Here is a 20,881-nt window from a genome sequence, read left to right on the forward strand (position 1 = left end):
CCCTGCCGGGCACTACTAATGCGGCTGCTGCTGCCAGTGCGGTGCGAGAAGGGCCCCCTCAGCGGCCCAAGAGCGTGAATGGAAGGCAGCCCGTTCCCCTCGCTCACTTCTCGATTTCCAGCGCCGCCACCTTCCGCTTCTCGTAGAGTTTGTCGTTCAAGGCCCGCACGATGCTCGGCGTCAGCGGAGAGAAGTCCTTCTCCGGGTTCATCGCGCCGGTCGTCCCGCCTTGTCCCGGCCTCAAGGAAGGAAGGAAGGAAGGAAGGAGGCGAGAAAGGGACGAGCGGCTCCCGAGCGCAAGAGCAGGTGGGCGGGAAGGAGGCACTGGCGCTGCTGTAGCGGAGGAGGCGCTTCCCCGCCTCTCTCTCCGGCTACCAGGCGGCGGCCATCTTGGTCCAGTCACGTGAGATATCAGGTGCTTCCTCCCTTCCCGGCAGTCTCACGTGACAAATTCTCCCGAACCGCTTTTTTTCGTTCATGCGGTCCTCGAACCGGCTCCTGCGCGTCGCCAGCGATCAAGGCGCAGTCAGGGCGGCGCAGTCCACCTTGAAGCTCGAGGAGGCTTGGTGGGGCTTCTCGCCCAGCGCCTTCGAGCGACGCCTCATTTGGATCGGCAGACGCCCCTCTCGGGCGGTGGAGCGGGATCGCCCAGCTCCAAGGGCCAGCAGCTCTCGCAGGTGGCCTGACCTGGTATAAATCACTTTCCTACCTTTCTGGGCTGCCGCCAACTCAGTGCTGCTCATAGACCCACTGATACGGATGGCTTAAGTTAGTCGCCTTCATTCATGTCAGCGGGTCTCGTAGACCCAGCATTTTCCTCACTCTACTGTATAAAGTAATTGCCTTCAACAGTTTGACACTCGAATCCCACCTTTCGTCCAAACAGACATTTGGGGACCCCTTTAATTAATTTTTTTTTTACCATCTGACAAATAATGCCGCTGCCCCAACCCTCTGTTGCAGAGCATTGCTGTAAAGGAGGCGTGGCGAACCTGCAACCATCCAGCTGAAGAGACTTGGGAGTCCCAACAACTTCTGGAAAGTGCCCACATTAGCCACCCCTGCTATAAAGCGTTTCAGTTTGAAGGAACTCAAATGATGGCATGTTGAGCAAGAAACAGTCAAAACCATACTTATCTCCCATGTCCCTAAGTTTCATTTGAAAGACTGGCAGCACAGCCTCTTCTACCTGTTTATTTAAAAGAAAGCCTGACACTAGGACAGTTGTGAGCAGTGGCAGAGATTGTGCTGCTTAATTAGGAATCAGCCACTTGCGGAAATGTTTCACTTTTCTCTATTTGGCCCTTTTATGTTGTCAGAGCCAACACTGGGGGAGGGCAGGGCATACCTAACTTTTTCACAGACAGTTCTGAAGAGGGGCATGCTGGCAAATAGCACCTTGTGGGAAAGCATCTGGGTCATAAGCAAGGAAGCCCTGGTCTCCATCACTATCACCAAGAGAATTCCTGTTATCCCCTCTGGAGTCAAATATTTCACTGGATATTTTGCCCATGCCCTTATAGGTTTCTCTGCAGCCAGAAGTTCCAGAAACAGATTCTCAGGATGCCAGCTGTCCCTCTCAGCCTAACCTGCACATTTGCACAGCTGAGTCTACAGACAGGTATGTGGAATTATGCACAACCCTGATGTCACAGGTCATGGTTGTTCTGCCTCTCCCACTTTCTACCATGGAGGGAACTGACAGCTGATTATTGCCATCCAAATCATCTAACTGTTTCCAGGCAACCTGAGCAGACATTAAGCTTTCGGTCTGGTTCTCTCCCAACCACATCCCAGAATCCTGCCCGCAGCCTTGTCCTGACAAACTTTCAAGCAGTTTCTTGTTTTGTTTAATAACCTTTATTCCAAAATAAAATCTTATGTAACAAGACATTCTTATCATGAATATAAGGTGGAAGCTCATTTTGCACATTTCCAGGTGATGTTTTATGCTGCTGCATTAACTTATTCAGCAGATTGAACACTGGAGGAATATTAAGGGAAGAAGGACATTCCTGGTGTGATGTGTGCTGCCCTCCTTACACAAGGAGACACTTGGTTTGTTCTGACAGAAATCTTGCATGTGGAAGCCCTGTATAACACACCCTGCTGTCCTCCGTGCCTGCCGCAAGGACAATCACAGAGGGCTTTTCTCCCCTCTCCTTCCAAAAGGTACAGAGGCATTGCCAACTTTCCCTTCTCCTAAGAAAAGCAAGGAAGATGCTTGACACAGGGGCTCAAATACCAAAAAGCAAGACATGCACTGACTGTCTAGCGCGCTCTCCCTCCTTATGGCAATGCTTAAATGAAACAAGACAACACAGTGGCTCTCCGCAGTTTCATTTCTCAGGTGTGATACCCTTTAGATAATAAACCCAGGAAACTCCTGAGCCCAGCCCAGCTGCACGAGGACAAGAGACAACCAGCTTGCTGGTGACAGCGGCTTTGGTGCCACTTGGGTTCCCTTCAAAGGAAACTAGGATGGTAGCTGATTTCTTAGCCTTAATAGTCTCAGTGGCCTTCACAGTGAAGGCAGAATTCTCCACAATGTAGGAGAAAGCCATGGGATGCAGGAAGACATTCTTAAAGGGAATGGCTGTGCTGGTGCCAACCCTGATCTGAATAGGCCCCTGTGGTTTAGGAGGGATTGATGTGCCACTGAGAGGGATGACATAGTCGCCTCCTATGGTTGAGGAAAGAACAAGTGTTCCCTTGCATTCACCCAACTGGCAAGGCTCAAAGGTTACTTCCACGCTGACCTCAGTGCCTCCTAGAGATCCTGCAGGTGCATTGATGACTTTGTCCACGTGGAAGTCAGGGCAGTCAAGCTGGAAAGAGAAATCACAGTCTGGTTGGTCTGGTGGCTGCAGTTGTACCACAGAGCAGACAAACGTAACATTTCTTACTGACTCACATCTTGTCCAGAGGGTCAGAACAAACTCCAGTAAAACAGAACAAACAAACTGGGTTGCATTATTGTTGTGCTCAGGCTCAGTTACTGCTTCCTCTCCCTGGCAAAACTCCTCCTGCAATGCCTTTGTCCTTTGGAGCAATGAAGCAATCAGCCACCAACCCCAGACAGAAGAGCACAACCCATTGTACTGGTTTGTTCTGAAAACAAGGAGTCTCACTGGAGAGGGGAGAGAGGCAGAGAGGCGGGGGTACCCTGGCAGCCTCTCACACAGGCATCGTAAGGCAGATCTCCTTTTACCCAGAATCCTTCCTTGTGAGAAAAATCCCAACTTGGGCACAGAAGGAAACAATCTGGAGCCTGGCAGCAGCTATTTTTATTTACAATATCCTGGAGGATGCGATATTTGTCAGAACCCAAAAGGTATCTTCAAATGGAGTGAGGAGGCCTCTTGCTTTCTCAGTTGCAAATTTGCACTGCACTGCAGTGTCACATCCACCCTTGCCTTCGTGCTGCCTCAAACTTTTTCCACTTCCTCTGCAATTTTCATTTGCCTGGCAGCAAAGGGGAGACTCATAGAATTCCTTGCATCTTCTGCAAAGAAAAGTCAACGTTTCCTCGTGGAGAACTCCTCACCTCACCCCAGTCACACACATAAACAACCATTTGACTACTCAGGTCAGCCTGGGTTAAACCTATTGAGCAGGGAGAGGGGCCCACAACCAGCTAGCACAGATTTCAGCTGCATCATAGCCAAAGTCCAGATAAATTTAACAGCCCTTCCCCATCCCTGCCATTGTCTGCTGGGAGTGGGTGGCACACGTAACAGGAGGGTCACAGCTCAGGACAGCAGAGCAAATGCTTTGCAAAGAGTCAAAGAGACGTGGGAATCCCCACTCAGCTACTGTCGCTACCTCTCACAAGTAGGATTGTTGTGATGGGATGGGAAAAGAACCGTGTATGCTACCTTGAGCTGCTTGGAGGAAGGCAGTATAAACATCATAAAGTAAGCACATGGTCCCTGCTTCAGTCCCAGGCTGGGAAATACCTTTCTCTGCCTGCAAAAGCAGATGTTAACAGGACCGACTCAGCAGAAAGCAGCTCCAGAGGGATGTTCACATGCTTTCCAGCTAGTTGGGAAGAGAAGCTTGTTGGCACTGTGGTCAAGATGGGGTGGGAGGAAGCACTTTGCTTCTTCAGGGCCTGTAGCAAGAGCTACAATGCCACAAAGGTGTGGCAGTATCATAAGCTAGTGGAGCAGGATGATGGGAAAGTTGATTTGCCTACAAGCAAAGGCTACCGTGGGTGAAAGCTCTGTGTCTGTCAACTTGGACCAGAAGTGGCATCACAGCAACAGGAATCACCTTGGTGGTGTACTCTGTCTTCTGACGGGTGTAGTTGACAAACTTGGCGAAGACGATCTGGCTGCTGCCCAGCATGGCGCAGAAGGAGAGGGCTTTCTCTGGCCGGGCTGGGGTGGCTTTCAGGATCAAGTCGTACTGGAAGGAGCCCAGCTCATTGCTGTAGAGGGACAGGCGCCCAGTAACTTCTCCAGGCCGCATTGGTTGGAACTCAAACACAAGCACCCCCTGAGAAAAGAGGAGAGGGGGCAGAACAAGCAACCGGTCAAGAAGTGGAGGGGGATTTGACAGTCACTGACAGACTGGCTCCACCCAACTCCCTTTCTCTGCAAGAATGATTGTTCAGCATCCATGGCCAACACTGGGCAGCAGCAGAGAAGGGAGAGCATGTGGAAGAGCAGAAGGGGCAAATTCTGGCAGGTTCAAGAGCAGGCAAGTTGATGAGGGTGGCAGGCTGGGAGGGCAGCATGGAAGGCAGGCAAGGAACAGGGAAGAGAATAGGCAGGCATAGAGAGTTAGTATGGCATAGTGGTTAAAAGTGTCAGACTAGGACCTGGGAGAGAACAGGTCTCCCCACTTGGCCATGAAACTCACTGAGTGGCCTTGGGCCACTCACAGTCTCTCAGTCTAACCTACCTCAAATAGTTATTGTGGGGATTAAATGAGGGTGAGAACCATGTATACCACCCTAGGCTCCTTGGAGAGTAAGGTGATAATAGAGAAATCACATCTCTAGAGGCCAAAATATTCCCATTTTCAGTTGGGCTGGGTCACTTTCTGTTCTACAGAACAGTATGGACTGTTGAACAATGCTAGTTAATCCCTCTTGACTATCTATCCAGTGACAGCCAGACCAATGCCAAGGGTCCTGGCTGCCTGATGACTCTGGGAGGGGCAGGGGACAGGAGGGCGTTCCACACCTTGGAGGTGGAGGTGTTGGAAGCAGCAGCAGCAGTTGACATTTCCCTTCCTGTGAGGAGCTTGTTTTCATCTGACAGTAACTCGGGAATTGCCTCCCCTTCCTTATCATGCTGCTTTCAAAATGTGAAAAGAAAGTCAACCAGTCCTTCCTGCAGGCAGAATGCACACATGGGGAAGGAGGGAGCATCTCCACAGGAGAACGCCGGAGGGAAGGTGAAAGGGTTTTTTAGAGGCCTGCCATAAGGAGACAGTGGGAGGAAAAAGGGGGTGTGTGAGGGAGTAGGAGAGAAATGGAAAAAGAGAAAGAAATCCTGGATTCCTCAGTGAAGAAGGACGTATGAGGGTGAGAGATTTGTGCCAGCTTCCTTCATCAACTTAAGGGTAGGACTAAAGTTATCCCAGGGATTGTGTCAGGTCTGAGCCAGGCTCCAGGCCAGACTGCAGCAGGTGGGAAATCCATATTTACTATTATAATTATAATTATTATAATATTATTATATTTACATACAAAGTGGAACCAAAACATTTTAGGGAAAGGAAACAATCACCCAGATGCAGTTCTGCTGACTGCTGAATGACAGCAGAGCCGTCTTGCCCATTGCTGGCTGAGGCAGTTGCAAGACCAGGCTCATGGCCACTTCAAAGGCAAATTCATACCTCCGACTGAGCCGGGACAATGAACTGGGGGGGAATGTTGATGTCTGGCACTTTGCAGTCAGTGTTGAAGGTCACTGGGACATGGAGAGGGTTTTCAACCTTCACAGAAGATGAGGTGCTTTGCCGCACGGGGGTCATCAGCTCAATGGTGCCAAGTGGGCCACATGGGATGACCTTAAAAGTCACCAAATAGAACAGGAACTCCTGAGTCGTTTCATTGCGGAAGGTCACCTGCAAAGGTAAGGAAGTATCAGGGTCAGGAGCTGCCATGGTGGTGACTCCATTGCAGGATGGAAATCCATTCAGGTCAGCTTTATCCCACCCACCTTTTGCCAAAACACTGCGCAAAACTGAGCACCCTTGCTTTTTCCAGAAGCACTGAGCATTCAGACTGCCTAGTGCAGGGCAACTGAACTAGTGTTGCAGCTCAGCATCACTGAAACTATGATGAATTGCAGTTCTTGCCAGCAGTGGCTGGGCTGCTCTCAGAAAAGGAGAAATGCAAAATGGTCAGGTGACTGGAAAGGATGGCAATGAATTCTCAGCCCACACAAGACAGCAGATGTAGAGCCTGAGGGGAAATGATTCCAAAGCATTTGATATCGGAAACTTTTTCCTTTTCAGCTGTGCACCAGGGATAACCAATGTGGTACCCGCTAGATGTTTTGGACCACAACACTCATCAGCCCTAGACAGCAAAGCCAGCAGTCAGAGATACTGAAAGCTACAGCTGTTTGGCGCTATTTGGGAGGAAGGGCAGGGTATAAATGTAATAAGTAAAGCAATAAATGGTCCACAACACCTGGGGGCACCATGTGAGCTGCCCTTCACCCATTTGATACAAAATGCCTAAAAAACCCCTTCAGAACAGCCTCTTGTATGGAAATCCCTGCAGCCCAGAAAGGGGCTGATGGTGGTTTTAGCTGCATCCCCAAATGCTCTGCTGAGCAGGCTGTCCTTAAATCTCCACTGATGTGGTCCCTATGAATGGGAGGGATCCTTCTACTTCAGGCGCCCTCAGAAGGGGAAAGGGGATGGTGTTCGGGTGGGGTATTTACCTTGGCACTGTACATGCCTTCCCTGTAAGAGAAGAAGGTGAGCTTGTGGTCCTTCTTGGCGGCAGTAGGCACATCCACATAGTCCAGGGTCTTCAGTGTGGTGGTCAATTCCAGCCTTTCGGGCTTCAGCATATCCACTGTCACACGGAATCTGTCAGAGGAAGGACAGTCACCACATTCACCCTCTAAATGCTCCACAGGGACTAGATGTGGAATGTTGGCTGTGGCTGTACAGACAAAGAGAGGCCACTTTCTCCCCAGCTTTATCCACTGAAGAAAAACACCCACAAGCAAATAACTGTCTTCTGTATAATTTGCAGCTTTTCAACTTTTATTCAAGCAAGTTAAAAAATAAATAGCTTAGCCTCTTCAACTGGGTCATGGGCAGGGCCAGGTATGCAGACATTTAGCAGGAAATCATATTTATTCCAATGATATGAAAAGTTTCACTTGCTTGTTCTACAGATTCAGCTGGTGTTAAAGGCACAGGGCAGCCATTACTACTACTACTACTACTACTACTGAAATTTGTATTCTGCCCTATACCTAAGATTCTTGGCCGATTCCATAGCATCCTAAGTCTTTAGTTTGGGTTTTCTTGGCAGAGAAATATAATATGGACTTGCTGGAGCAATATTCAAAGGTGGGATTTGATTGATGTGACCACAGAAAGTGACAGAGAAGGAAAAGATGAAAGGAGGCTGAAGGTCCATTTGAGGGCAAGGTGTTGACTTCCAACTTGGAGAAGCACTGGAGAAACACCCCCCCCCCCACACACACACACTGCAATTGTGAAAGGAATATATTCATTTTGCTCCTGTGGCCCATCACAAGCAGTATAGTCTTGATGAGGGCTCACCAACCTGACTCAAAAGAGTCACATTTCATTGCACAGCTGGACCATCAATCTCACCCATTTCATGGTCCTTCAATATATTTCTGCTTAGATATATCATCATCAGGCATGAAACTGGTGTGGTTAGGGGGTAGGAAGAGTCTGTGCAACATTTGGGGGTGCTCAGAACCACCTCTATGGAAACAATGTTCATTTTATGTGGACCTCAAAGTGTCTAAGGTTAAGAAAGGCAACTGCTGGCAGCTCTGGGATGTATTGCAGTTTCCTCACATAAAATAGAAGGAAGACAGGTGGAGATTCACTCAGAGCTATACTGTTGCCCTGGACTTAGGAGGAGGAGGATGTAACAAAGTGAACATTATTGTGCCACACAGTGCAACCAAATTGCAAGACCTAGACCACAGACTAGCCTGTCTGCTGCATCCTTCACTGGTGCTGCCCAGGTTTTTGAGGTATGCCTGGCTGTAGTTCCTTCCTTCCTTCCTTCCTTCCCACTTCATGCTGTGGGAATAAGTCATAGTCTGCATGGAGCTCACCACTGGTCACTGCAGAAGTCTCAAGGCTTTCCTTGGACTGCAACCAAAGCTCACCCAACAGAGTGTAACTCTCAGCCACTGGAACTGCAGAAAGAGCCTGGGGAAAACTCAGCCTGGGAGGGCTGAGAAAGGCAAGAGGTCTGAAGAATTCAGGGACCATGGCCTGTAACAGGTTACTGACAATGGATGCCAAGGCACACCTTGAACTGTAGAATCCTGCTTGGCACTGGTTGGAACAGACGCTGCCAGTCCCAACCCTATGAAACACACACAGACACACACACACACCGTCCCATTTACCTTTGTGGCTTGTTTAGCCAATTGGAGATGGGGAGAAGTTCTGTGTAGAATGTTTTGCATGGAACTTCTCTTATGATGTTCCCAGCAGACTTTGGAGGCTCTGCGGTGCCTTGCAGGAGGTACAGCAGCCCCGTCCCATCCGGGAGGGGGAAGAAGATGGACCCCTGACAGGCAAGAGGAGAAATGTGAACCTCAAGATACACACATGACCTGACCAGATTTCCCCTGTGAAATGTGGCTGCTTTGAAAGATACTAGGAAAAGAAGATGGTCCTCAGGTCACCTGGCATTTGCAACAGAAAAACAAAACAGCTGCATTCTCCTGGAAATGCCACTCTCCGGAGTAAGCCCACCGTGCTCAATGCAACATAGCAGAGCATCAAATGAAGCTGCAGAGGTGCTTCTACAGCTAAAATACTTTTAGCTCACCTAAAGTAATGAACCAAAGTTAGTCAGATCCATTAACTTCAATGTGTTCATTGAGTATGACTAGCATTGAATCCAACTCTTAGTTTTTGTGTTCTTTTAGTTTAATTTTATCTTTATCTATTTATTTATTTTTTAAAAATGTAATCCTTGGCCATGAAACTCACTGGGTAACCTTAGGCCAGTCACTGCCTCTCAGCCTGACCCACTTCAAAGGGCTGTTGTGAGGATTAAATGAGGAAGGAGAGAACTAAGTACGCTACCTTGAGCTCCTTGGAGAAGTAATGTGTGATATAAATGCAATAAATAAAATATTTCTTTTTAATAATTACTTTAAAATAATTATTTTAAAACAATTGGCTGATAAAGGTACATGGAAACTTTTGGCTGCCAATAGCAAGTCTCCATAGAGAGAAGCTTGCAAATCTAGTTCAATTCCCTAGCAATTCTGATCTGAGACCCAAAAGATCCTCTCTGCCCCCCGCCCCCGGCATCTTTGCCCTTTATTGTGAAATACCTGGTCCTTCTTGTTGTCTGAATTCATGGCAAGGGGTTTATAGGTGACTTCATATGGCTTGTTTTGCTGGTGGGCTTCTACCCTAATGAACTCTGGACCCTTCCATTGCTCCCCTTCAATGATTGGCCGCAGGGTCCATGCCTGGTTGGTCTTGTTGGATAACATAATGGTCTGTGTGTGCTTTGCCCGCACCTGACATGTGAAATTCACCACCTGAAGAGTGAAAGGAGGGGACGGAGAGTGTCATAGTTTTTTCCCATATGGTCAACACACTTGACTTCTGAACATGTTCCAGGTGGTTTTAGCACATTCAAAACCAGGCTGTCCAAGCCTCCTTTTCTTCAGAGCTGTTTCGGTACTGGTTTCCTGAATTTCACCTTGCTAAATAATTTCCCTTCACAAAGAGGAAAAAGCTCTCCAGGGCAGTTGACTGAAGATGGGAATTACACTGGGGAAGCAAGAGTTCCAGTGCACCATCTCAAAGAAAAAATAAATGGGTGGGACTGGAGGTGGTGGGGTTGTTGCCAGTCCTTCATAGTCTGCAGTCACTTAACCTTGGGCCCTCAGATGTTCCTGGACTCTACCTCCAATCAGCTGTAGTCAGTAGAGCCAGAAGTCGAAAGATGATGTGAGTTGTAGTCCAACAGCATCTAGAGGGCACCCAGTTGGGGAAGGCTGGCTTAGAGCTCAAGAACCTACAAAGCACATCTTCCCCCAAGCACAGAAACATTTGCAACTGGTATTTTATCACTGGGGGACATTTTGAAAACATTTGAGTTACTACACCTGTATTACTCCTTATTTGGTAATTCAGGGATAGCAACAACATGGTGTCCTCCAAATACTGCTACAATTTCCATTATGCATGGCCATCAGCTATGCCCTCCAGATGTTTTGGGACTACAACTCCCATCACCCCTAGCTAACAGGACCAGTGGTCAGGGATGATGGGAATTGTATTCCCAAAACATCTGGAGGGCCAAATAAAAAGTGTGTGTTGCAGGTTATTATGGCAAGGGTGGAAATACCCACATCTGACCTTTATTTTTTAATAAACAGAAAAGAGCAACTAAAAGGAGAGTGCTGGGACATGGCCAGATGGGGGGAGGGGGGTGGAAGGATAACTGTATTTCAGTTTTGCATGGTAGTTCAGGGAGTGCAAATCTCAGAGGTTTCACATCCAAGCCTGATACAAACACATTAATCCTCTGCCCAAATATGCAAATACAGCTTCAGAGAGTGGCTAGTCACATGTGAGACCTGCCATCCCACAAAAACAGTCCTGTTGAGGAGGTTTTGTACCTCTTTGACCTGGGGGACTCCCACACAGCATCCGGTGAGCATGAGCTTGAGTGGTTCTCTGCCTTGGATGTGACATTGGAGGTTCTCATAGCAGATGTCCTGGCTCTGCTCACAGGGGTGGAAAGTCACTTCAAAGAAGACGTCCGTTCCTGGGGAAATGTAGCCTTCCACTGGCCTAATGGAGAAGTCTGGCTTGAAGCGCTTGGCGTCCCATTTAAATCTTTTCACAAAAAGAAAAAGAAGCATTTCAGCAGAAAGGTGGAGGACAACCCAGAAAGCCCCTTTGCTCTCGTTTCCTCCATGCTTCCTTTCCTTGTGCCTTCATTTCAAGAGGCACATTTGGAAGAGAAAGACAGGAGGCCGACCTGGGAGGCTGAAGACCAAACCCACTGGCTGCAGATTGCTGATCTTTAGTGCTGAGAGTTGCTGCCATGCAGGGAATTAGAGGTACACAATCTATTAGAGATCCCTCCATTGGGGTTGGGAAAACACACATTTTGGATTAGCCCTTCTGAAGATGGTTGGTGCACCACGGAAGGGCTACAGAGAGGAATTACTGAAAAGGGGTTGATGCAGCGACAACCCCCTAGTGACAAAGACAGTGGGAGGTGATGGGGGAAGGATAACAGGACTGGAAGGAGAGTCAAGGGCATTGCCCTAACAGAATCCTGGGTTACTCAAAAACGTGCAAAAAATTTTACCAGCGGAAGCTGGCCCAGTGAACATGGATTTACTGTCCTGTTTCCTCTCTGTTTTGTTTTGCCTTTGACACCTCTGGAACAAGTGAATGGCCACTTAAGCCAGGACTTGAAGGGAGGAAGACCAGCCTTGTGGAGCATAAAGGATTGTGGAGTGGGGTGGAGAGGGAAACTCAGCCAGAAAGACTTTCTCTGTTTACCCCACGCCGATGTCTCCTGTGTTCTGCATCATGATGCGACGGGAAGCCTGGCTTCGTAGCACCACTGCTCCAAAAGGGACATGATCCTGGTCCAGACTGACTTCGATGCCCTGGCTGCAGCCTTGCACCACAAAGAGGGAGCGCAGGATCCCGTGGCACTCAAGCAGGACCTCCTCTTTGAACGGCAGGATGCGGCTCTTCGGGGCAAAAGTCAACTCCACGTGGCATGTGCCTTCTTTGGGCTTCAGGGTTATTTCATTGCATGGAGTCATGGAAAGAATCTGTCAAAGAGAGATGGGACTGAACACTCCCTGGACCAGACATTGCCCCACATAACTCCAAGGGGCTGCTTTTCTCCAGCAAGTCTGGTAGGTTTGGTGGCTAAGGTTGCCACTTTTTTCTCTGGCAGAACAGCTGCATAACAGGCAAATGTATGGCTTTTGCACTATGAATATGTAATTAGTGAAGGGCAAGCTCTTCCTGGATTGATTTAGAATGGACCTACCTCAAACAAATTAAACTTGAGTCCCATTCTGAGGTAACACCCTCTCATGTTCCTGATAAACAGGCCTGGAACCCCCACCTCAAGGCTTCACTTTTTTCCAAACTCACTTGCAAAATGTTGCAATTTGGAGGACTTAACCTTATTCCCAGTGCAAAGATTCATGGGAGATGTAGTTCCATGGCTCTTGGTGCCCTAGTAGACCCATCAGGATCCATGGATACTACATACTTCACAGAACACTAGGATGTCTTTTCAACAACTGCTAATTGTCTGTGCTTTTCTGTAATTCATTTCCCTCTAACCTCCCTGCACTTCCTCCACATGTCAAACATATACTGTACCTCTAACTCAGGATAACAGTTCACGCATCTGATGAAGTGGACTGTAGTTCACCTCAGCTTAAGCCATAATAAATGTGTCAGTCTTGAAGATTACACAATACTCTTTGTTCTTTTCACTGCAACAATCTAGCATGGCTACCCCTCTGGAACTGGGAAAAGTAGCTCCCATGGATCCTGACGATGCTAATAAGGACATCTTTGGGAACTAAAGCTCCCAGGGGCCCTTATGCCTAGGATACTGCTATAGCTATATCCAAAGTCTAAAGGACCAATGAAATCTTCCTGATGCAAACATAGCTATTTGGTGATCTTAGATTGGAGGCAGTTGTGTCAAGGAGGGTCAACACTGGGCTGAACCTCAGAGGGGAGATGGATTCTATCTAAAATAGGTATGAATTTTCATAACTGTGAAATGTGATATCCAAACAAACAACTCAGTTATAAACTTTGACACCCTTACTAGGTAGGACAGACAGTGCTTCGTATTTCTCCTTATGCAGTTGTTAAAGGTCCTGCCAGATAAATGGGTAGCAATTCAATTGCCCCAGTAGAGACCAGGCTGCCTGGTCTGCTAGCCAACCATTTTTAGAAATAACCAAACCACTCATATTTCTCATTTTCCTTGCTTTCCACCAGCATATGGTACTGCTTGAACATGGAGGTTCCATTTAGATCACAAGGCTAATAGAACCAGTCATAATTTCACAGGAGTTCAGTTGAAGAAAAAACTAAGTTATAACATTAGTCTGCATAAAATATACCTGAAGTTGTTCAAACCCAGTTCAAAGTGCCCAAACTGGAGCAGAATCCAAGTTTTGCCAGAGTTCTCCCCTCCTAAGGTAACCAACTACAAAAGCCATCCAGGCTTGCCATGTGTTGTCAAAAGGAGAGGAAAGCCAGAAAATACATTATGTTTGGGAGGGCCCTCTTTGGTGAGAGTTTGTCTGGTTTAGCTTTGGCAGTGTTCCAGAAGCCAAATTTGACTGGTAAGACATTTTTTGTTAATGATTCTGCTATGCAATAGCATTTCTTCCTTCACTCAAAATAGAGTCAGGTGAACAATATCCAAGTCTTAACTTTTCTGAGCTAATAATGGATTGTAGCCTTACTTATTAATCTGAATTCTTTCTCAGCGATTTCGCATATGCAATCCTACGGGGGTGTGTGTGTTTAAACCACTGAAATTAGAAATGCTTCACAATATTAAGAACACAATCCCTTATGTTAGAATGACTGGTGGTGCAGGGGGTTCCATGGCAGGAGAGGGGGGGACCCTTACCTTCTGTTCCTGCAACTCTGAAGCAGAGTACATGAAATTAAGGTTGAAGGTGACAAAAGTGACACTGCGGTTCACTATCGTCACCATCTTCTTCACACTGTGCCCTGGAGGTACAGCTCCAAATTTCAGCACTTTGTTGTGAGGTTCTGTAACCTCTATCTGTGGGCAAAGAAAACACACAGTGGGAACTGAAATGGAGCAGGAAAAAGAGGTAAGAAAATGGCACAGGCTAGTGTGATGAAGGGTCCATATAACAATGAGATGTGAGGACAAAATGACAGCAGGAGAGTGCATGAAAGGCTCAAGGATGAGAAAACAACATTGTCTTTTAGGAAAAAAACAGCAGGTGAGCGATTATGCTGAAAGCAGAAAAAACTCAAAAAAATTGTGCCTTCATGATGTCTGGATTGCCCTGAAGAAGCTGCTGATGCTCCTTTCAGATGCCTCAGATGCCTCCTTTCAGATGCCTGTCTCCTTCCAAGATCTCCAGATTTCCTTCAGTGATGGAAAGTCAAACTCCTCACCATTTCCCTCTGGCCTAGCATGTCACCAAGCAGAGGTGGAGAATGTACTGGGCAACAGCTCCTGCAGTCCTTGAGCACTGGTCCGGCTGGCTGCTGGAGGATGGGGCACAGATGATCCCCATCCCTGTCGTGAACATCTATCCTCCTTCCAGTGTGAGCTTTGGATATCCCTGACTGCGATGCAATGTTGTTTCAGAAGTGCCTAATTCAACAATCTCATATTCAGCCCAGGGAGGGAACTTTCAAGAGTTCCAACCATGTTGCTTTGCTCCTACCCTGTCTGCAACCACTTTCCTGTCACTGTAGGTTCTGCCCCACTCTGCACACCTCAGTTAATGACCATGTCAGTGCTAACTCTTCTATCTCGATGTAAAAATTGAGAAGCAGCCTCTGCTTGTTTGGAGGATCTTTTTCTTGCTTTCAACTTAGATTTGACTTTACAAACCCAACAAATGCAAGGCTGAAGGAAGCCAATTCAATAAAGATAAATAAGATGCAGCTCCTAGAAAAACATCCCATTTGCCTAAAGAGTAACATATTTGAGCTGCATCTTATAAGAGACACAAAAGCTGAAGTCTTAATTTGGCCTCTCTGGCTGTGGAGCCCAGAGGTCCAGGACGCTCACTCAGTCTCACCTTCATCTCAATGCCCTTCCCGAAGACCTCAATATTACGCTGCAAGACCCCATTGATTTCAAAGGTGATGACCTCATGGTAGGAAATGGCCTCGCGGGGATAGAAGGTGATTGGAATCTCTGCCTTTCCTCCAGCACCCAGCACTTCAGCATGGAAACCCACCTCGAGGTAAGCTGTGTTGGTGAACAAGCATTCCAGGCTATGAAGAGGCAGAAGAGACTATCATCAACCTTACAGAGTGGTGGTCATTCTCTCCAGCCACAAAGCCTGCCTGAGCCCCTACTAGGTTCTAGACTTAGGTGGCACTGATACCACATTTTGAAACAGAAAGATTCTTTCTCCAAAAAGGTGCCTCTGACTCTGAAAGATGAGCAGATTTCCAACAGTTTGACTTGTGGACCTCAAATATGACTGAAAAAAAGGATTTTTGGAATAAATATCAAGGAGTGCCAGGTTATCTCTTTTCCTGTTTTGTAAGAGTTCTATATGTTGCTCAGAAGAAATTTATATTTAAGGTTTAGGTTAATCTTTATGTATACAATGTGACAATTTATACTTTTTACAGCACATTTTAATTGATTTACATGTTACTGATATGTTCTATGCTGATCTGCCTACCCAGTTAACCTTTTACTTAATCATTTACTTAATTATTTATTAACCTGCCTCATCATTTTGTTTAATTATTTAACTTGGGGTTGTAATTATTTGTATACTGTATTATTTGCTTTCTGGTTATAATATCTGTATCACTGACAGCTAAAAGTAGCAGGGTTGCCAATATAGATGGTAAAACTACCGTATTTTTTGCCCTATAGGATGCACTTTTCCCCCTCCAAAAATGAAGGGGAAATGTGTGTGCGTCCTATGGGGCGAATGCAGGCTTTCGCTGAAGCCTGGAGAGCGAGAGGGGTCGGTGTGCACTGACCCCTCTCGCTCTCCAGGCTTCGCGCAGCTCTCCGCAAGCTGTGGGAGCCCGGCGCCGGGCTCCCACAGCTTGCGGTGAGTTGCCTGTTCTGGGGACTGGGGTCGGGGGAAGCTCAGGCTTCCCCCACCCCAGCCCTGCGCCTGGGGGAAAAATAATTTCCCCCCCTTTATTCCCCCCCCCAAAATAGGTGCGCCTTATGGTACGGTGTGTCCTATAGGGCGAAAAATACGGTAATTAATTCTGTATCAACTGCCCTGTGTCATGCCACCTATTTAATCCATGCCACTTATTTGGAATTATTAAGCTACATTTTCAAAAAGCAAATGAGTGTGACAGGGGTTGAACTTCACTGCTCTCTGTTTTACCCTCTCACTGCCTCCACAATCTCCCTCTCTCCTCTCTCTCTCTCTCTCTCTCTCTCTCTCTCTCCATACAATGATCAGCTCTAATGTCAGTTCCAACTCTCTGTGCTTCTGCTATGTGCATTTTTTCTTGGGCTAATAGCTGCACCGTGCTTTGGGCTTTTGACAAACCAACGCTGTCGCCTCCACTGACAATGTTGAGGCAAGGCACTGGAACACAAGGGGCCCCTCCCAGGGCAGAGTTGGAGCAGGCAAAGAGAGAGAAGACATGATCCAAAGTGTTGTGTCACACATTCATCCCTTCCTGACTGCTAATGTGCCTGTGCAAATGGGGTATCACACATTTGTCAGGTACCACATCAGGGGTGAGGTTTATACTTTCTAAAATTGCCTTCTACCTTCAACAAGTGAGGCAGAAAATGGAGGTTGGGACCACTAATGATACCAGCTAGCTCACCCGAAAAAGCCTATCTAAGCAGCTGGAGATCTTCTAATTGCAACCCCAACAGATGCTGCAGATTGAAAAGTTGACAGGGCTGTGATGCCTCTTAAGGAGAGTCCGCTGACCTAGGTAGCGTATTGATTTGCCCTTTGCTGATGGGGCTATATATATTCCCAAGGCAGGCATGGGACTTTGCCTGAGCAATGGTCAATTTGACCTTCCCTGCCTGTGATTCTTGGTTCTGATTCTCCCACCTTTTGCCTTCCACCCTGCTAGCTCTTTGCTCTGCCTGTAGCCCAACATCACACCACTGCTGGTGCTGTGCGCCTGAATTTACCTCCTGCACATCTGGCATGGTGCTCTGTGTCTGCGAGGCACATCATTGGTCCAGCTTACCTTGCATCCTTGGCATCCTTATTCGTGACAGTCAGGATTCGTTTGGAAACGGTCATTCCACCTTGGTAGATGAAGCAGCTTCCAAACTCCACTTTGGTGAGGGAGAAATGGATGCTGGGATTCACAGCTGAGCCTTCCAGCAAACAAGTAAATGTTGGTCCATGGCTGATCTGTGAGCACAGAGAGAGGCTGCCTCAGAACTGGTCAGATTAGTTGTCAGACTAATATATACTTGGCTAATTTTATTTTTAAGACAATATCTGATTGTGCTAGGAGTTCTAAGCTTTATTTTTTCATATCCTTGGTGTAAATATTAAGTGGGTGATCTGAAACCTTCTCGTCAGACAACAGAAGAAACCCACCGCCACCGACCCTGGGTCTTCCTTACCTGCAGCTTCAGCTCCACATCTTTTAAGGTGCATGGCTTCAGCGGGTGGAAGGACAGCAGGACCTCTGTTCGATCCCCTGCTTCTACTACTTCATTATTTGGAGAGATGGCAAAATATTGCTGCACTGCTTTGGCAAGGTCAAGTTCCCATGAGAAGTTGAAGTTGAATTTGCCAGTATTCAGAATATAGAAATGGCACTGAGCATAATCACTGACTTGCATCTGTCCAGAGCAAAGAGAAGATGCAGCATTAATACTGTTGCAGAACCACTGCTTGTTATAGGCTTGTCTTCCTTTGAGCTAGTGGTGCCACCCACACCTTGTTTGGATAGTCACTCCAGAAGGATACCATGGTCGATGGTATCAAAAGCTGCTGAGAGGTCGAGAAAAATTAACAGGGACATGTTTCCCTTGTCTCTCTCTGGATAGAGGTCATCATACAGGGCATCCAAAGAAGTTTCTGTGCCAAAATCGGGCCTAAACCCCGATTGAAATGGATCCACAAAATCAGTTTTTTTCCAAAAGTGCCTGAATCTGGTCTGCAATCACTTGCTCCAGAACCTTGTTCAGGAAAGGGAGATTAGCAACTGGCCGATAGTTCGGTTTTCCGAATCCAGGGAAGGTTTCTTAAGGAATGGTTTTACCACTGCCTCCTTCAAACGGGCAGGGACCACCCCCTCTCATAAAGAGGCATTGATCACCTCCCTGGTCCAGCCAACCGTTCTCTCCCTGTTGGTTTTTATCAGCCAAGAGGAGCAACGATCTAGAGTGCAAGTGGTTGCCCTGACTGATCCAAGCACCTTGTCCACATCCTCAAACCTTACCGACTTATCCAACACAACAGGACTAAGCAGTGCTCTGGACACCCCATGAGATTCATCTGCTATAACAGCAGAGTCAAGGTCTTGGTAGATGCAAGTGATTTTATCATCAAAATGCTTTGCAAACAAGTCACAGTGAGCTATCGTTGGTTCTCCCATCTCCTTTGGGCCAGCCTGTAAAAGGCCCTGTACAACCTGGAAAAGCTCTGCAGGAGGACATAATGAGGATGCAATGGAGGCAGCAAAGTATGCTTTCTTTGCTGCCTTCACGACCACTAGGTAGGCTTGATAATGAGCCCTTACCAGTGTTCGGTTGCGTTCATTCGGATCTTTCCTTCACTTGCGTTCAAGCCGTCTCCCAGCTTGTTTCCTTGCCCTAAGCTCTGGAGTATACCAGGGGGCCAAACAGGCTCCATGAAGTGGGAGAGGGCACTCAGGGGTGATCGTGTCAGTAACCCAAGCCATTCAGGTGTTAAGAGTCCAATGGCACCCGTGCCCCACCTCTGCACTAGGATCTAAGCTCCACTGAGCTCAGTTTTATTTTTTTTCTCAAGTTGCATGCATAATACGAGCCTCCTGAAGTGGGAGAGAGAAGGGAATTTGTCACCACCTGGAGTGTTGCCAAAGAGCATCAGAGTACATCTCTGCAAGGACTCTCACAGTTTGTGACCCTACCTTTCCTACAAATGAATCCACAATGCTGATGCTTAGGGATCTGCTTGGGGATGTTTCCATCAACACAGCTTGCTGTTAAAGACACTGTTTCTCAAGCCATCACTATGGAAAATTCTGCAAAGTGTTGATGCTTGTTGGAGTCAAGTAGCGATAAGATAATCCTGGGCTCTCACCTCTTGAAAGCTGATCCGGTGTGGCTGGTCAGGGTCCAGCTCAGTAAGCAAACCACTACTTTCCTGACACTTCACAGACACATTCATGGTGTGGCCAGTGGCTTTGATGTTCAAACAGAGGGGCTGGCTCTTTCTTTTGACATCACAGATCAAGTTGAAGTTTACCTCGCCCTCCAGGTTAGGCATGAATAAGATGCTAATAGGAAGCCTGGTGAGAAAACACCACACATTTGGTTGGGGTTGGTTGCACTGAGAAAACTAGTCACAAGGGTAACTGCATCCTGTAAGATGCTGAGCCCTTTCAACACTGAGGGCTTTTCAAGACCAGTTAACCCCTCATAAACCTGCGGAAAATTGCATGTATGTCAATGCATGCTTTGTGCTAAGCCTGTAGCCAAAATCCTTCCCTGCAATGCAGAATGTGAAGGGGAGAAGGGGGCCAAAGAACAAGTGCTTTACAGATGATGCCATGGGACCAGAAATACAAGAATCTTATGAAGGGAATGTCTGGCTCGCTCCCAATCAACAGGGACACCCTGAGTACCAAGAATGTGCCATTCAAGGCACTTGTCATCTAGCTCCACAACCTCCTTTACCTGGAACGAGGTGGGATTGAGCCTTCCATGGGCTGCAGTTTTAGACAGCTGATTCGCCCCTCTGAAAAACGAGAGCCTTCTCTGAAGGAAAAATTGTAGGTCTCATTCTCATTGTTGATAATGTCGATGCTCTCACGAGCCTCGTGTCCTTAGCGAGAGAGGAATAGCAACAGATTGCTAGGGTTTGAGTCAGTTTGTTAGAGAGAACTCACCGCCTTCCCAATTATATTTACTCAGAATCTTTACTGCCTAAGAGTAAAATGTATTTTCCCCCCAATAAAAACTTACACAAAATGAAACACATTTATCATTTAAAATTCACATGTCTCTGAATTTTGCAATGTCAATGCAGTTTTTTAACTATAATATATAAACAAAAATAGATATATTAAAGGGAAATACCATTTGGTTCCCACCTTGCAAAGTTGATTTCTTTGTGCACCAAAATACTAAAGAATTTTTATGAATATTTGTTTTAAAATTAAATTGCAGAATATGATTAGATTGCACCATACATTTATACAAATTGTGTGAAATATGGCAAATAGATATTCAGACTGGGAAAATAAGAAACTGAAATGGACAGATACAGCCCCCCCCTCCCGCGCTGCCTCCCATGTCTGTCCTTACCAATAAGGAGCGAGCGGAAGTTCAGGTGGGATCTCTCCAGATACACAGTAGGGTCCGTGGTGTGGCCAACCAAGAGGAATGGGACAGAAAGGTTGTGTTCAGGGATTAAGAAAGTCCAAAAGGATTCTGTGGTGTCCAGATGTTGAGGGATGAATTCAAATATGACCTACAGGTAAAAAGGCAACTGGAAACCTCTGGCACAGCCCTGCTCTTGCTAGTGGCAGTTTTCTACCTCCTTCCCCCTGCCTTTTACTACAATGCTTTCAAAAGTATTTCAACACACACACACACACACACACACCATCACTAAGGACTTCCCCAGTTTTGCAGCCAGCCTCTTCCTTCTCTACTAGGAGGCACTGACTAAAAATATTATTAAAACCCCAGGTTTTCCAATAGTCAATAGCTTTCATAGCTCCATTGAGGAACTCTCTTTCTCAGCAC

The 20,881-nt window shown here is 47.0% G+C and overlaps 2 protein-coding genes and 1 long non-coding RNA gene across 7 annotated transcripts in view; 1 reads left to right on the forward strand and 2 right to left on the reverse strand.

The window, feature by feature from the left end:
• The window catches only part of VAC14 (VAC14 component of PIKFYVE complex), a 68,610-nt gene extending 68,003 nt beyond the window's left edge, over positions 1–607 (reverse strand). The window contains exon 1 of one of the 2 annotated variants that reach the window (XM_083514966.1): positions 108–607. In XM_083514966.1, coding sequence (XP_083371092.1) covers positions 108–211 — 104 coding nt within the window. In that variant the 5' untranslated portion in view covers positions 212–607. The remainder of the gene's footprint in view (positions 1–107) is intronic. The other variant, XM_083514967.1, reaches the window with a different exon arrangement.
• Positions 608–614: 7 nt separating this feature from the next.
• LOC310712273 lies at positions 615–1,889 on the forward strand. Its single transcript, XR_014528832.1, has 2 exons — positions 615–690; positions 1,536–1,889. It is a non-coding gene; the product is annotated as an uncharacterized lncRNA (long non-coding RNA).
• Positions 1,838–20,881, reverse strand: part of HYDIN (HYDIN axonemal central pair apparatus protein) — a 132,074-nt gene continuing 113,030 nt past the window's right edge. For all 4 annotated transcript variants that reach the window (XM_083514875.1, XM_083514877.1, XM_083514874.1 and 1 more), the window contains 15 exons: positions 20,438–20,603; positions 19,808–19,955; positions 19,212–19,419; positions 17,543–17,764; positions 17,155–17,324; positions 15,027–15,225; positions 13,868–14,026; positions 11,743–12,023; positions 10,845–11,064; positions 9,543–9,755; positions 8,601–8,764; positions 6,909–7,059; positions 5,851–6,081; positions 4,276–4,500; positions 1,838–2,828 (listed from right to left, as the gene is read on the reverse strand). In XM_083514875.1, the coding sequence (XP_083371001.1) occupies positions 2,340–2,828; positions 4,276–4,500; positions 5,851–6,081; positions 6,909–7,059; positions 8,601–8,764; positions 9,543–9,755; positions 10,845–11,064; positions 11,743–12,023; positions 13,868–14,026; positions 15,027–15,225; positions 17,155–17,324; positions 17,543–17,764; positions 19,212–19,419; positions 19,808–19,955; positions 20,438–20,603 (3,246 nt within the window). In that variant the 3' untranslated portion in view covers positions 1,838–2,339. The remainder of the gene's footprint in view (positions 2,829–4,275; positions 4,501–5,850; positions 6,082–6,908; positions 7,060–8,600; positions 8,765–9,542; positions 9,756–10,844; positions 11,065–11,742; positions 12,024–13,867; positions 14,027–15,026; positions 15,226–17,154; positions 17,325–17,542; positions 17,765–19,211; positions 19,420–19,807; positions 19,956–20,437; positions 20,604–20,881) is intronic.

The sequence above is a fragment of the Podarcis liolepis genome (assembly GCF_965112155.1).
Source record: "Podarcis liolepis genome assembly, chromosome: 7".
NCBI lineage: Eukaryota > Metazoa > Chordata > Lepidosauria > Squamata > Lacertidae > Podarcis > Podarcis liolepis.